Here is a 17261-nt window from a genome sequence, read left to right on the forward strand (position 1 = left end):
GGCAGAGGGAATATACGGTAGATTAAATTCCTACTGGTCAGCTAGCTGAGTATGGCACTAACGCCAAGGTGAAGGTCAGGTTGGCACCTCAGCCACACAGGGAGCAGACATATGGCCCTCCTTCCTCCATGTGCATCGTTGGAGTCGGATGGAAGCATCCACCTTTGTGATTACATGTAATGTATGGGGGATCATATGACAAATGAGTAGGCCAGGTAATTAAATGCACATGGGGCAAGGTAAAGGAGGGAACTGAAGATATGTGTGTGTCTGTGTCTGTGTCTGTGTGTGTGTGTCCAGGAATTCTTTATATAGCTGGTTGCCCCATTGTTGAGCGAACTGCAGTCGGGCGGATGCCTTTAAATCACCATTTTCAACCTGTGTCGGTCTGCAGCCTATGAAGAATGACCCATAACTCACTGGTTACAGAGAGCAGGGTGTTCCGAGCCAGGCTCCAAGTTGCTACCTTTCTTTAGCGCCATCCTGTGAGACCAAGCTTTGGTATTCCCCCTCCCGTCTTTAAATATTTATTTTATTATTTATTTCTTTTCTCTTGACAAGACCCAGACATTGACAAGCAGCGCCGTGAATTGCAACGCGGTCTTCAGACACCCAGTAACTGATCGGTCCTCACCTTCGCCCCCCCCCCCCCCCCCCCCCACCCCACCCCACATCACATCCTCCACCCCTCTCTCTCTGCTTCCATATCCTACCCCCCTCCCCCCTCCCCTGCTGACGAATGCCTTCTGACAGCTGAGGGAGATTTACCCTCTGACTCATGTTCCCAGGACCTGCTGGGAGAAAAAAAGGGAAATGAGCTGGCTGGTCCACCTGCATGGTGCAGAGGGAGAGCACAAAGTACCGCTGGAGGCTCCGGCATGCTCCAGACTCGTGTTGAATAATACCCTTTTTCCCCACTCACTGCTGGGCTCGACCACCACGCTGGGGATGGGTGGTGTGGCGTGGTGTGTTGTGTTGTCTTTGCCGACTGTCTAGGACCAGGGGGATAGATCACACACACACACACACACACACTGTCCTTGAATGCCACCGCAAAGCAAAAAATGCCTCGGCAGAATAGCATGGAAATGTCAGCAGGCATCTGTGAATGTGGGTTACCCACCATGACATGGACTCCTGAAAGCCCACGAGCAAGGCGTTTAAGATAGCCAGACATTTGAGTTATCGAAAATGGCTAGCCTATACCGTCTGGGAGCTGCCATTTGAGACTTGAGTCTTGAAATACCATACCTTTCAGAGACAGGTCCATTTATGAAATGGTAAGTGTATTTTAACAATTGACTCTTTTAGCAGTAGCACAAAGGGGCTTGTTGACGGAGGGACGCATCGTTGTCCAGAGCCCCGTCATAAACTCTGGCCCTAAAAGGGTCATAACCAAAACACCCGTTCTGCAACATAACACAGCTGCTGACCGAAGGTGCTGATGAGGCCGCGTGGTCAGTGTTCCTCCAAGGGATAGGTGTGCAGCACTCTAACAAGTTGACGTTTCTACGTTTTTTTGCGATTTATGAGCGCAATGAAATGCCCATAAAGCCGAAATTGCCCACTGACAGTGGCATGTAAATGATGATGCTTAGTGTTGGTCATGCCGTGCCCGCACCGAGACATGGAGGCGGCAAGCCTGCGGTCTGAGTGATGACCATGGCACCGCTCGGTGGCGCGGCGGTCATAAGGGTTGGGGTTTGTGGGGCGGGGGGGGGGGGGGTGTATCTGAAAGGGGCTCTGGCCTGACTCATTCTCATTTGACCTTGTTGAGGCGCCCACTGGCAAAGATATTATCGCCCCTCAGCAAATGTGTGCTGTAATGTCTGCCTGAGGGGCGCTGGAGGAAGTGACCCAACATGGCGCATATGCTTTGTCCTATTGTGTAAGCTTTAATCCAGACTTAGCTTTTACTTGTTGACCTTTTACAAGGAAGAATGAGACTTTAGAGTTTACTGTGAAATCTCTGCAGGTAGACTAAGCAAACAGGATGACCCCCACGGATGATGTTGTTTTGATTTTAAAGCAAATAGTATTCATAGTCATGAAATCATTAAACCAATCTCTCTGAACTCTCTGTCCTATTAAGCAAGTGTCTCCCCTCATAATATCAGTCAATATACAAAAGTAATCATTTTTGCCATTTAGGGTCCAGTCCCATCTCACTCCCTTGGCACTCTGTGGGCGTGTGCATAGATATGAATGTAAAACCACTATCTACCTTGATTTAAGCTGATTGCCAAATCATTTCAACCAATCAGCGGTTAGAATGTGTAATATTTTGTGGCTCAGAAAATCACCTAGGAGTTTCCTTTGAATGACGTTTTTTCTTCCTTTTGTTGATTTGATCGCTGTTTTAAATTGCTTATTGGGTGGAGCAGATACGTACATCAAAACGATGCAATCTACCATCTTCTAAATCAGTTTCGAAGGGAGATGGTATTGGAAAATTGGCCAACATTACCAGATGTCTATATTTTTCACCATCTGCCAGAAAAAAACACATACAAAAGTTAGTTCAGCTGCTCCCAGATGGCATGATACAGAAATGTTAATGACAATCTTTTTTCATCTATTTCACATGTCCCAGTGTTTGAGTTTGCTTGGTTTTCTCCTCCACAATCCAATGAAACAAAACATGAACAGCCAGTTATTAATTCACCACTTTGCTGTTGAACTTGTCACATTAGATTTGTGTTTTTTAGCACCCATTAGTAACCTAGAGTCATGTCCTCGCGTCAAAATCAGGAACATTTGTATAGCTATATAACATTATGGTGGCATAGAGTTCATTTGAATTTTTGAGATTAACTTCAGAATATTGTATTGAGTGCTGGCTTGTTGGCAGGGTAAAAATGCCTGGGGCCACTCAGAACTGCCACGGCCTATATTCCCACCAGACTTATCGGAAAGTTCAACTACATCACACCAGTTCGCACCAGATCTGTCACACTTGTGCAGTCTGCAGTGCATCTTTTGGTACATTCCTCATTCAATGCGTTTCTCCTTATGTATGCCTGAACCATTACAGGCTTGGGACACTGGGACAACATACGTAATGCCTATGAAGTCACACAAACAAAAATAGTTACTGTTCATCTAATAGGCCCATGTGAAAAGCTTCAATAAAGTGATTAACTAACAGCATCATTGTCATTCTCACTTAGATCTGTGCAATATAACCAAATCCCATTTCCTGATGTAGGTCCATATTCTAAAACAATGCATTTCATGATATAACACATGTTCTGTAAATTCAGTGAAAGGTTTATATACCTAGCCACATGTGAAGGCATGTTTCTCCTTAAATTTTGAATTACACTTGACAGACAAGGCCTGAAATGCATTAAGAATCCCACAGACTACTGTACAAAAGGATCAATGTAGGTCAAAACTTGCGTATCAACTAGGCCCAATCTAATCTGCGAACATATAGAAGCAAACAAATCAGGCAGCACCACAGTGGACAGCAAGGGGCAGCCAAAGAATTGTGAAACATAATCTGTCTACGATTATGTGCAATAGTGATGAAAGTCTGCAGTAAAGTAGGCCTATTTCATTGACCTTGTTTATGTTATTTACTAGATTTGAACCATGTTATGGGGTGAATTTTGGCAAAACATCATCACACAACTATACTGTAGAATTGCAATATGATGAAAATCATAGGAAGGAATTATTACAATACACAATAGACAATAATGGCACACTATATTTTATATTTTTATGTAGTTTAACCCTCTAGTCATTTTTCCCTATAAATATCATGTGCTGATCTTGATTTGTTTGGTCTGGTTTTGGGGATGTTTTCACTTAAGCTCTCATTTGTTAGCACCTTAATTTGCCTTGCATTGTCTCTGTGCCTGCAGTCTATTCTGTGAAGCTATGCGATAATGAGCCTTTTCTTAATCATTTTACTAAATTAATTACTTTGTGTATGTGTGTGTGTGTGTCTGTGTGTGTGTGTGTGTGTGTGTGTGAGAGAGAGAGAGAGAGAGAGAGAGAGAGAGATAATGTGTGTGCGTGTGTGGTGTGTTTGTGAGAGAAAGTGAGAGACAGATGCAGAAGTGTGTGTGTGTGTGTGTGTGTGTGTGTGTGTGTGTGTGTGTGTGTGTGTGTGTGTGTGTGTGTGTGTGTGTGTGTGTAAGAGTGTTTGTGTGTGTGTGTGTGTGTGAGTGAGTGTAAATCTGGTCCAAAAGAACAGGAACTAGTTGAAGCAGGGGTGCACATGGCATAGGTATGCTTCACACACTCAAACGGCAGCATTTGCTCAAGGATAATGGCTGAGCCCTGGCCTGCGTCCCAATCATGATCCAGTGCCTCCCCACTCTCCCAATTTACACCCGCCATTCATCCCTTCTCCTGTCTGACCATGGCATTGTGACACCACAAAGGATGCATCACAACTGACACAGATGAACTGCAAAAGGCAAATGTGACAAAAACATCTCAAATGCGCCTTATGAAAGCATCAGTACTTTATTTTTTACAGTGTCCGATGCAATCACTGATGCAGTGGCTACAGCTGTATAGCATTCCGAGCGCACCGATTCAGCTGTGGCGGTGGCAATTTCGAATTTGCATTTCTTCTCGCAATCTCCCATACGTCTTCCCCCCAAATGCAAATTGATGAGGCCGCTCTCATTTCCGTTTGAATGGTGGGGTTTGTGCGCTGCCTGGCTGTCAGTTTTCATATTAGCTCCTGTGTGTGTGTGTGTGTGTGTATGCTTTTCATCTGTCACCGGACTCCAGAGCTATAGCCACTGATGAACCTCATTTTCCTTTGACAAGTCGAGCTTAAACTTGCCAACTTTTTGTCTAGCACGCCCATCTCCAGACTGAAGATTCCTTTTCTATTTCTTCTTTTAAATTCCTCTTCTTCTTTCCTGAAGCCTTTTCATCATGCTATCAAGTTTACAAACTGCTCCCTGAAGTAACACATTTGTTGTCAAGAGCGAGCACATGGAAGAAAAGGTGCTGAAAAGATAGGAATTATAATTTAGTTGGTAGACAAGCTGCCATATTTTCAGGGATGCGAGCAGTTTCTTTCTTTCTTTCCCGCTTTAATGATGAAAGGCACAAACTGCAGAGACTCGGGGAGATGTTATTCGAGGCTCGGGGAGATGTTATTCGATGTGTTTTTGTATCGCGAAGAGCAGCGCGCCGCAACGCACCACAGCAACGGTACGGCGCGGCCTTCTGTAGTGCAGTGCGGCGTGACGCCCGCTGTCACGGAGGAAGCAAAGCTGGGGAGACAAAGCCTTCTCCAGAGGAGACCGCGTCTCCCCGCAGCCCCCTGCTTAGGACGCCTCTCCTGGGAAAGTGGCCCGAGGGCTCAATATCTTTGGAGGATCAGAGTGCATTAGAGTGAGAAGTGTTTACACATGAGGTGACAGGCTGAGGGCATGGAGGGCCGGGGGTAGGGGGGGTATTTGGATGTGTGTGTGTGTGTGTGGGGGGAGGGGGTGCTGCTCTGATTGCTGTCCACGAGATGTGCTCCTTATTCCTCTGGTCCATTTTCTTGGTCACCCCCTGCAAGGTCGTTTATGCCTGACACCTCCCCGAAGACCTCCCACCTCCCTGAACACATCTCATCTCATTCTGGAATGAGTTTAGCGGTATGTCCAAGCCCCTTACACCCTCACCCTCACACACACACACACACAAGCACAAACACGCACACACTCTCTTTCTTGCTCTCTGTCCCCCCCCCCCCCCCCCCCCCGCTGTTCTCCCCAGCTCAAAGCACCCCACAAATCATTGCTTCCTTTGGTCTCAATTAGACGAAGGAATTCATCTGGAGGAAAACGCTGGCCATCTTTGTTAGAATTCTGCCTATTAGATCTCTTTAACAGCTGGAGAGATACGCATATTTGGCGGTTTTGTCAGCCTTTGAGAAAAAAAAATGATCAGAGGGACAAATGACAAACCAATTCCGTGCGCCAGCCACAGTAATGTCGATTTTTATTGGTGCAAATGCAAATCACACCGTAACCAGTGTGAATCCAACACGGACAAAAAAAGTTCTGTGGAGTTGTGTGAGGCGGGCCGGGCTGGACTGGGCCTGTGCCGGGGCGTGTTCCCAGCTGGACCTGCATTCCGATGATATAGATTCTGTTTGTTCGGAGGCTCATTAATGTTCCTGTTCACACGCCAGAATGACAAGGACCCAGTGAAGTGTGGTCTAAAATGATTTAGTATGTCCCTGTGACACGGGCAGAAAAAAAACTAGCCATCTGCTGCTTTCGGATGTCGTTGAAAACGGCATTAGTGTTCACTGTTTGGTCTTGCTTTTTTTCTTCAGTTTCTTCTCCTTTCGATCTCTTTTCTTCCGTTAAAGGAAAGATCCGGAGTTAAAACAACCTGGGGAGGCGGAGTTTTTTAATCGGAGGAGTTTTGAGCTAAACCATTGTTTTCATTAGCAACTAAATAGTTTATAGCCTGTAGCAGCAGGCATGGAGCCACATCAAAATAAATCAAACCACTGACAAGGCTCAAAATAGGCAGCACATTGCCTTTTTTCATGTTCCGGAAGCATCAAATCAGATCTGGCCGAATCTTACAATACAAACATGCATCATGTTCAGCCAGATCTGCACAGTGCTGGCTATAACCATGTTGCTAATGCAAACAGCGGTCTAGCCCAAAACTCCTCTGTCATTTTGCTCCCAAACAAACCTTTTCATGATGATACAGATGAAGTCTTTATCATCCAGAAATACACCCTAGATTGTTTTAACTCCAGATCTTTCCTTTAAGAAAATGCTGATATTGGGTTTGTGATGCTGTAATACTGAAAACTTGTCAGGGATAATATATTGTTCTCTGAGGGGAAAAAAATTATCCTTCTTCAGGTAAATATCCCATTTCCATTTAAAAACACAGACACTCGCAAAAAGATCACATAGTTTGGCACAATAAATAATAATCTTAGTCAAAGCATCAATTTTACTAAGTTAATTAAAATAGAAAAACAAAGGCACAATGTGATGCTCAACTTTACATTTACAACCATACAAATGTCAACAGCGCGGGAAGAAATATGGTACGTTAATACTGTTCTGTCTCACAAGTGAATCTCTGCCAGGTTGTTGTTTGTGACGGCAGGTGAGGGCTTGCTTTTGAGCCCTTCTGTGCCGCATCTTGAGTTGTCCGCCAAAAACATCCTGGGTGTGCACAGCGACAGGAGGATCGTTTTGTACTCCTTGCGAAAGTTCTGGTTCAGGAGCCCGTAGATGACGGCGTTGAGGCAGCTGTTGAAGTACGCCATGAAGTAGCTGGTGATGAAGAGCCACTCGGGGATGTTGGGCGCCACGCGGGCCGGGTTGATGGCCACGGCCAGGCCGATGAAGTTGAGTGGCGCCCAGCAGACGGCGAACAGCACGAACACCATGAACATGGTGAGGAAGTTGCGCAGGTCGCTGGGCTTGACCTTGAGCTTGTTCTCGGGCCTGACGCGGTGCTTCACCTGGATGACGAGCACCCATATGCGCAGGTAACAGAAGGACACCACCAGCAGCGGAATCAGGAAGTGCACCACCACCACCGAGATGGTGTAGTAGGAGCTGACCGTCTGCGCGAACGTGCAGGAGAAGACGCGCGGGTCGTACTGCAGCGAGCCCACAAAGAAGTTGGGCACGGTGGCGATGGCGGTCAGCACCCAAGTGAGGCCCAGGTAGCAGCAGGTGTTTTTGAGGGTGTAGAGGCGGTCGTAGTGCAGGCTGTGGCAGATGTAGCAGTAGCGGTTGATGGCGATGGCCGTGATGTTGAAGATGGAGCCGATCACGCTCAGGCCCATGATGAAGCCGCTCACCTGGCAGTGCAGGTCGCCCATGATCCAGTCATTGTGGAAGATGGCTGTCAGGACCAGCGGGTAGGGGTACACAGCCACCACCAGATCCGCCACCGACAGGCTGACCACAAAGATGTTGCCTGAAGGAGAGGAACACAGGGTTAGGCCTCTTTGAAGGTTCAGTTAGGTTAAGAGTGGAGACATTGAGTTTGCTATCTATTTGCAGGGCTAGTAGAGAAAATATCTGGGCTTGAAGTTTTCAGAAATTTTTGAAGTCGTTGTGTGTAATTATCAATTGTCACATCTTGAACAACTTGGTCCACAGCTGAATTCTGGCACAGTGTCTGAGAACTTTAAAACCTGTATTTGTGTTTCGCTGACTTGCTTGGTCTAATTTGGCCTGTTGGTTCCATCCTACACAAATTTGCCAGCTGGTTTGTATACTGTATGGATTGGTCAAGATTAGGTTAGTTCATTAAATAATTATGCAGTTAGAATTTAGCACATATTCTTTGGCTAGTGGTAACTCTGATCTTTAAAGGGCAGTTTTTTGTCGAAACCCAGCCATACACCGACTCACTCAGGTAGATAAATCCAAGGTCGGGGCAAAGAATTTTAGTTACACCGCATGCAACCTTCACAGATTTACTAGGCAGCAAAATCCAATCCAAATCTTTGGCCAGCCGTGGCTCTCTGTTGTCACACAATATGCATCGGCCATAAATTATTGCGAATTGATAAGAAGCCAGCACATGGGGTTCTTATCAGTGCCCCTGACTGACACGATCAAGGCAAAGACGTGGCAAAAAATAAATAAAAACCGCAAATAAAAAAGTGAAAGAATTCCGACACCATTACTGGCTCCGACCTTCCCGCTGCTTTTCCATTCACTGGGACAAAGGGTGGGCCGCATTGGCTACGTTGTGTTATATTTTTCATCCATGCTCGGCTATCTGTGCAGGGCGGAAAAAACAACCAAAGGGGGCAGCTCTATGACAGCTGGGCTCTGTGAGTGGCAGACGCCTTCGAGAGAATCTAGTGGCTCATGATGAAGTGGAGCGGCGTTACAGACTCCAGACAGAACACGGCTCATCTCCTCTCCTGTCCTCTCCTTTCTTCGCCCAGGCCGTCTGCGGGCGTTCGAAGGCTAGTCCTGTGGACTGGCGAAAATTATCTGTTTGTGTGGTGTCTCATTATTTCTGCAGCTGAGGGAAACAATTTGTAACTCGAGCTAGAGTCTCTCAGGCAAGAAAAGTATAGCAGGAGGGAAAAAAGAGAGAAATGATGATGAAATGATGTAACTTGTGTTTTGTGTTTTTGCGTGCTTTTAAGAGCATGGCTTCCCTCAAATGTGTACATCAGATGAATGCCCACAACATTACCCCAAATCTATTTATCTTATGTAACCACTCCTCACATCCCCAATTCCAAAAAAAGTTGGGACGCTGTGTAAAATGTACTTGAAAAGAGAATGTGATAATCTACAAATCTCGTAAATCCTGCAAAAGGATACTTCATGGAAAATATAAGCTCACTTTGAATTTGATGCCAGCAACACCTCTCAAAAAAGTCAGGACAGAGGCAAGGCAACTAAAGGCTGGAAATGCTCCATCCACAAATGCTAGTTTAAACTAAATCGTACAAAGAAACAACCATATTCAGACATGATACAGAAATGCTGTAGTTTTATCTGGGCCCAAGTTCATTTAAGATGGACTGAGATAAAGTGGAAAACGGTGGTTAGACAAATAAAAATGAGTCATACTTTTTAGAAATCATTGACTCTACGCCATCTGGGCTAAAGAGGAGAGAGACTATCCAACTTATTAGTTATTAGGTACAAAAGCCTGCATCTATGACGGTATGGGAATGTATTCACTGTCAATGTATGTATGGCATGGGCATCTTTTTTGGCAATTCATGCTGAATGATGTATACAGGTTTTGAGCAACATGTACAGCCATCCAAATGTTTTTTTCAGGGAAGACCTTGTATATTTCAGGAAAACCATACCAAACTGCATTCTGCACATATTACACAGTATGGCTCAATAGTAGAAGATTCCAAGTGCTAAAATGGCCTGTCACATCTTGGAATGAAAAACATGATTAAGAAGACCTAAGACTATTGACCTGCTGAAATCTATATTTGATAATATAATAATTCTCAAATATACGATTTTAATATTAAGAATTCATTCTCAAAACTCTAGTAACTGGTTTTTCAGTTCCTAAACATTTACAGAAAGTTGTTAAATGAAGATGTGAAGCAACACAGTGGCAAACATCCCTCTGTCCCAACATATATTGCCTTTGAACTATTCTTGATTAAATAAATGTTTTTTTTGTGGAGGGTTCTGTTTTTATTTACATTTTACAGTGACCTAACGTTTTTGGGAATTGGAGTAATCATTGTAATCAGACTAACATTATGTCAGCTGAGATGGAAAACCCTGTTCTCTTTTTCAGTAACTCTCCCCATGGCAAAGCCTTGTGTGGGAACACTGATAAGCATTCATAACACAAACATCTGTCATGTGTGATAGTCTACCAGATTTGTCATCTATGTGCCGGCCTTGCATTACTTCATGACAACTTGTGGCGCATAATATCCTGACACACATGTTCAAAAACAACCCCCCCCCCCAACACACACACACACACACAAAGAAAACCTCAAGATCTCAGATGTCGCTATAAATTACATGCATGCAGAGGTCATATATGCTGTGGTTTCTGAACAAATGCTGGCGCTGTCTGCCCATAGCCACTTGATCACCCACCCACCACCCCCCCCATGTCCAACCCCCTCCTCCCTTTAAGAGTGGGGTGAACAGCACACTAAGCAAGATACACCAGGACCTCCGCCGACAGCAGGATAAAAGACGTAATCCTGTTTCCACAACCAGCTGATAAAACGACGACCAATTCACCCTTTATCTTCCCTGATTCATCACTGTGGCAAGAGCTGTCAGCTCACATTTGTGCAACGCCACATTATTTAATGCCACTGTGTGTCTGTCATTGTGCAAGGGTCCACTATCGCCCCCTTACATAGTGCACCAGGTAACACACGCCTTACTGAATGACTGGTTTAAATCAGCTATGTAGCTATACTGTACTGCATGTTCAATGAAGATGTATAAGTTTGATGTATTCAGGAAAAATCAATATCCAAATCCCCCTCTCTCTCTCTCTCTCTAACTGAGTGTCTGGAGTGAGAACTTTCCCTTATAGGCAGGCAACACTGGATCGGCAGTAATTATTCCTGGTGTCATCCTGCATTGGCTAGTTGAAGATGGTTTGAGTTATATAACAGATAAGGCATGTTCTCCCCTCTAATTGAATGTGTCAGTTCCCAGACATGGCGAGTCCATTGTAACTCGGAATGTTGTTTCAAGGAACATCAGCCGGGAACATCCACTCCTAGAGAGATTGTTGTCTCATCCCGGTTAACAAGGACATAGTCAAAATCTGACATTTTGCTAACGGTTTTCCTGATGGGTAAATAGATTAATATACTAGCTGCCTGTCGCTCATTAATGGCTTCATGTGACCGAGGTAATGACTCGAGTAAAAATCGTAGGCCAGTGTTCTTTTTTCTGGTCACTGGCCATTGCACTGGCTGTATAGCATGTGTCATAACTGGCTTCCAATGAGCAAAATATGTCTTCATTAAAAAAACAGCTGGGTCAAAGTTTACCCGCAGCCGAGGAGCGGACTTGGTGCTGACAGCATAATCGCGAGCGCGTCTCTTAGCAACCCCACCAGCAGAAGTTCATTGACAATTTTTAATGAAAGATGTGGAGGATAAGGCAGGATTTATTGTGTGCCCAAACAACCCACCGTTCGCATCAGAAATTGTATCCTCTGCCACCGTTTTGGGGTGGGGTGGAGGGGGGGGGGGGAGCTTTGTCTCCTCCATCCCCTCAATTTGGCTGTCACAATGCCTGTGGCTCGCTCGCCAAGACAAACGTTTTTGCATGGCACAGTAAATATATCTCTGCGTATCAAAGAGGGTGCTGCCACACAAAACGGGCGCTCTAAGTAGGCTGAAATCTGCATTCCAAAGAATCACATGCTCCTCTGCCCACATCAGTAGTGGTGCCTACAGGCATGGGGAGCTGTCACTGTGTCTGTGAAGCTGTCTGGCCAAGAATCAGATACCACACTACCACTCTAACTACGCTACGCTACGCTACTCGCTTCCTACAGCACAGCTGAGGTGTCCACAAACAAATAACACACGGAAGTAAGAAAAGAAAAAAAAAAAAAAAAAAACATAACACATCACATAACGCAACACAACACAACCTAACAACACTAAGTCTGGCAGGTCTGTTCCACAACAGATCGACTGATGATCTGTTCACAGTTGCTAGATAAAGGATGAGGGAACAGCTGACAGAGAGAATGAGAGAGAGATCATTTGGCTCAGTTTAAATGTTGACTGTTGGCAAGACACCAGGCATGTCTTAAGGTCCCGACACGCGATCGGTCTGCGGGCTACTCCAGCCCGTCATCAGTAGGGGTCTGTGGTGGGCAGGGGTTTGGGGGATGGCATGGTATCCACCGTCTCCCCAACAGGACATCAGGACGCTCCCGTGCACAACAACAGCTGAGCTGCCAGTAGGAAGACATACCCAACACATTTATGCCAGATTGGGTTATCCAGGAATCCACATTAACGACCATCTGTAGGAATGGAATAGACATAGTCACAGCTGCAGCACCATTCACTGTTTTTGAGATCGCTGAGTTCTACTAGTCCTCTAGGTTTTGTGGCACGTGGAATACCCAAAAAATTAAAAAAGAACCTTCATGTATTTTTGATGTCTTTTAATTGTGCACATTGACTGAAGGGTTCATTCAGGAGAGATGTTTTTTTTTTGTGGTTTCCATGACGTCAGTTTGATTTCTGCAGGAGGGATTAAGGGATTTTCATTCTCGGCATTACATGCATGCCTTAGCAAATATGATGTCACATCTCCTCGGGCGCTTCCACCCCTGCGTGGGTTTCTTAAGCCAACCCCCCCCCCCCCCCCCCCCCATCTCCATCCACACACACGCACACATAAACAAATATGCATAATCAGACAGAGGTTTAAACATACACACATGCATCACTCACATTATTTGCTACAACCGTTGACATTTCCAATCATAGAATAAATAATTGCATCGCCAGAGATAAATTTCCTATTAAAGGAACAAAGACCTGGAAAGTAGTCTTACAATGGGTCCTGCTTCACATGGGCGGTTTATGAACTTTCGGGCCCCTGGGCTCAGATGTATTAAGGGCCACCCACTAATTGTCATGATGTGGAAGGGGGGGTTGGGGGTCCTCCCCCAGAATTTTTTTAATTTGTTTGATGTGATTTCCTGTATTCTGGTGAATTTTGGGGATGGGCAATACTAAATTCAATCAGATTCATAGCCTACATCCTGATTTGTTGATATTGAGGCAATGATTCCATGCAAAGGCTTGAGCTTCAGGGCCCCCTGACCCCTTGGGCCCCTGGGCCTGGGCCCGGTAGGCCCGTGCAGTATTCCATCCCTGCTGCTTCATCATCATGGTGAGAGAAACTTTGCTTAACACTGCACTTGTCCCATCAGAGCAGTCTTTAGATGAAAGTGAAATCAGCCACAGAATGTGGCGGTGTGCGGCAGTGTGTTCAGAGAGTGTGTCGAATTGTCTGTTTTACATTTGAGCAGCAAACAATGTGGCTCACTCTTACTCCTGCTCTTTCAACAGCTGACATCTCCTCAAGACCATGAGATGGAAAGAGACAAGTGACGGGGTGTATACAAATGCATGCACACACACACACACACACACACACAAACTGTTTACATATGCACACAAACGCCAGGCACACTCACACACGCTCTCCATCTCAATCTCTCTTTTTCACCCTGAACAAACACACAGACACAGACACACACAGAGACACACACACTGCTCTCTATCTCATCTTGCCTTTGTTTCTCTCTTCAGGCGCTCACAGCGGGAGAACGGCAACACGCGGCTAAGCGAGGCAGTGATGCAGCGCGGCGTGGTGCGGAGCAGAGCCACACTCCAAGCGGCGGGGACCTGGAGTGGCCACAGACATGTTACGCAAGGACCAGAGGCTTGACTCCCATCCAGACGGATGGACTGAGCCAACAGATGCATGGGGGCAGGTGGGGGGGGGGGGGGGGGGGGGGGGGTTGAGGAGGGGAGGGCAAAAACCCTTTTTCGCCATGTGGGAAAAGAGTTTTAAGAGTACTGGGGGGGCTTCCACCGGGAAGCCAGATAGCAGTTAAGTTAATTCAGCCAGAAAAAACACTGCAGCTGTCTCTAGAGAACCAGACTCCTCACTAGCAATGTGATTTACAAATATAAATAAATACCACGCAGAGAGCAGATGCACATCTTGGAATTACACTTAATATAAGGTGGGGTCAGACAACATGGCTGTGGAAGTCTCTCTCCCACAATACATACATTTGTATGTGCATGTGTGCATGTATGTATATATATACTGTATATATATCAGGAGGATTATAATGTCAGAGATACATAACTGTGCATTAGGACTGCCATAGGTGCTGTGCAGACCGGCTGGTTAACCTGCTGGGTCAAGAGACATAGGATCCATAAGAAATCCAATATCATCACATTGGTTATTAAGGCTAATCCAGCAGTCAGACACCATGGAAGAATACATTTGTGGAATCCGGTAAGAATTTCACCGTCACGGTAGATGCAAAGTAGCCAGTGCCTAAACATATCACTGATTTTTCCTTTTCTATTCTATTCTATTGCTGTAAGTCGCTTTGGATAATCGTGTTTGCCAAATGAATACATGTAAATGTTTTCATGATGTTGATCGTTTCGTTGTTTGTTTGTATGTTTGTTTGTTTGGTGGTGGTGTTTTTATTTGAATCATGTCACATGTCCCTTAAAGTAAGACACCTGTGAAAAAAAATCTTGTTGGTCCTCCAATTGTTTGGTACATCCTTTGATCTCTGTTTTGTTCGAGCACCGTCCTTGACTGCCTTCTTTTACCTTCCCTCTTGCTCAGTGGTAAAGGAACGTAGTCTTGCCCAGCTGACATTAAGAAAACCCCAAGGACAGAGACACCAGGATGCGGTGGACAGGAGCAAGCACTCACTCACAAACAGAGCATCTGGACACTCACTTTTTCCAAAAAGACTCCGCTCTCCCACAAAAACAAAAAAAAACAAACAAACAAACACACCACCAGAACTGCACAAAACAAAACACACACAGTCTGTGAAAACCTCCACCAAACCCAAGGAGGGCCATGCAATATTTAACACATAAAGGCCATTAGAGAGAGTGGTGACCTTACAGTGAGGCGCAGACACACACACACACACACACACACACACACACACACACACACACACACACACACACACACACACACCACAGTCTGCTCATTCCCTCTTTCTCTGGAGTGACCATGGAATTGTTAACAAATTTGGTTGTCCGTCTGCCTGACTGAGTACCAAATGTATGGCAGCTTGAGCTGTGATGAGTTGGGCCGTGCAGTCCAGTATGCCTTAGATGAACCCCCCTAATCCCTGGGGCCACCAAAAAAAGAGCCCGCAAAATGTATAAGAGCACAGCAATTGTCCTTAAAAATAATTACTTTAAAAAAAAAAAAAAGGAACAAAAAAATATGATTTTTTCATATCTTGGGGAGGTGAGAAGGAAGGAAATACTCAGAGATTATGTTTTTCTGCCTTTAGGGCCCTGCATGTGTGTGTGTGTGTGTGTGTGTGTGTGTGTGTGTGCATATGTGTGTGTGTGTGTGTGTGTGTGTGTGTGTGTGTGTGTGTGTGTGCGAGCATGTTGGATCACTTAAATTGGGACCCCCATAAAAGTCTGCCTCACCTTGGATGTACACCGAGAGAATGAGTGTCTGATCCCCCATGAGTGATTTATTTCAGTCGGTAAAAAGCAAGGCTAAGGCCCAGATGGAGGGACTTCGTGTTTATGAAGACATATGAAGACAGGCCATGGCTCTCGATTATTGGATTGATAAGTCCCCCTACTGTCATATACCCTTTGCTATCACTCACAATTGCACGAGCATTAATTATGCAATTTCATCGTGAAAATACCAACCTGCATAGCTACAGTAAGCCCTTCCTAGGTACAACTTCTCTATCAGATACTCTCACCACTTATCACGAATTAAAGAATTAAATGGGTGAAATCGATTTCAGGTACGTTACATTCAAACCGCTCTGCACTGTGTTGAGTTCACTGGTGGAAAACTAAGAACATGTGTCGTGTCTCTTACCTGCATTCCGAAGCTTCTTGTTCCTGAATACGGAGAGAATTACAAGAAGATTGCCGATTATGTCAACTACGATAGTAATGATCAGCACGCTGGCTAGCGCTGTAGTCGCGCCGAGGGACACAGGCTGCACGGTCTTCTGGCTCTCGTTCGCACTACGGGACATACAATCTCCAGTGCTCACGTTTGCATCAAGATCCATAACAAAGATAATGAGTCTCCGTCGGTAGATATTTTCACAACATTAACTTATATAGCGAGCTAACAACTTTTACAATGATATAACACTGTCCCCCACTTTCGCCCCTGGTGAATTTCCATCACTGACATCTTCCGGAGATTGGTAATTAAAACCGCCAATCAATTAAACGCAGCCCCTCGCTAAAACACAATATCCTGGTCGTCGGACAGTAGTTTTCCTCATGTCATTTGCTTTGGGTTGCAATAGCTTATCTCCTGTAGATGAATGCATCCTTGATGGACCGATCAGTCCAGGAGGACTCAACTGTACCGTGTGCGTAAACGGAGCTCGAACGCCTTCTGTGGAGGCGCACGCTATACCCGCAGCAATGATCAGGCGTGTAGTTCATGATCATATGCTGAAGTTGTCCTGCACCACAGCAACTGCATCCATATAACTTCAAGCCCCACAGACAAGATGGATATGCGATGCGTTCCATGGGGTGCGTGTACACAGCTTGCTGAGGGTGAGGATGTGGCCACGACACACGTGTTTGTTTTTCATTACTCCCGATCAATTGTAATTCCGTTTCCAATAAATAGCTTGCCAATAAAATTGTCCCACGGCTTTGTTTTCATTAAATATGTCTTCTGTGTTTATATTGAGAGTAGCACACATATTTACGTGAATGTACGCTAAAGTTCAATTATTGGACATAATCAACAAACACAACAGCCGTTTCTATCAAAGTGCAAATCAATTTACCCAATCACTGTGGTGAAAATAAGTAAGCTTATAGCGTTCTCGCTCGCAGTCAGGTGAGATGGTTTATGCATGCTGATGGCGTCCCCGGGTGGTGTAGACGATTACCTGCAACTGTCCGGAGTCCACGGTCATTCACAACGGATGTTGACAACGGGAGGGAAAAAAAGCAACAAATTAAAATACAAATTAGGGTCATGGTCAGTTCA

General features: G+C 45.2%; 1 protein-coding gene across 1 annotated transcript; it reads right to left on the minus strand.

Moving 5' to 3' along the window:
- Positions 1-5980: 5980 nt before the first annotated feature.
- On the minus strand, positions 5981-16641 carry LOC121694336 (melatonin receptor type 1C-like). Its single transcript, XM_042074460.1, has 2 exons — positions 16113-16641; positions 5981-7935 (listed from the first exon to the last, which is right to left on the minus strand). The coding sequence occupies exons 1-2, from the start codon at positions 16309-16311 to the stop codon at positions 7070-7072; spliced, it is 1065 nt and encodes a 354-aa protein (XP_041930394.1). The 5' UTR covers positions 16312-16641; the 3' UTR covers positions 5981-7069.
- Positions 16642-17261: the final 620 nt, after the last annotated feature.

The sequence above is a fragment of the Alosa sapidissima genome, chromosome 20 (assembly GCF_018492685.1).
Source record: "Alosa sapidissima isolate fAloSap1 chromosome 20, fAloSap1.pri, whole genome shotgun sequence".
NCBI classification, from domain to species: domain Eukaryota; kingdom Metazoa; phylum Chordata; class Actinopteri; order Clupeiformes; family Clupeidae; genus Alosa; species Alosa sapidissima.

Bases quoted from the DNA above. Each gene is read 5' to 3' on its own strand.
- LOC121694336 (XM_042074460.1), bottom strand. From the start codon at position 16,311: ATGGATCTTGATGCAAACGTGAGCACTGGAGATTGTATGTCCCGTAGT. The intron at 7,936-16,112 runs GTAAGAGACACG...CCTCTCCTTCAG, and splicing joins CAAGAAGCTTCGGAATGCAG to GCAACATCTTTGTGGTCAGC.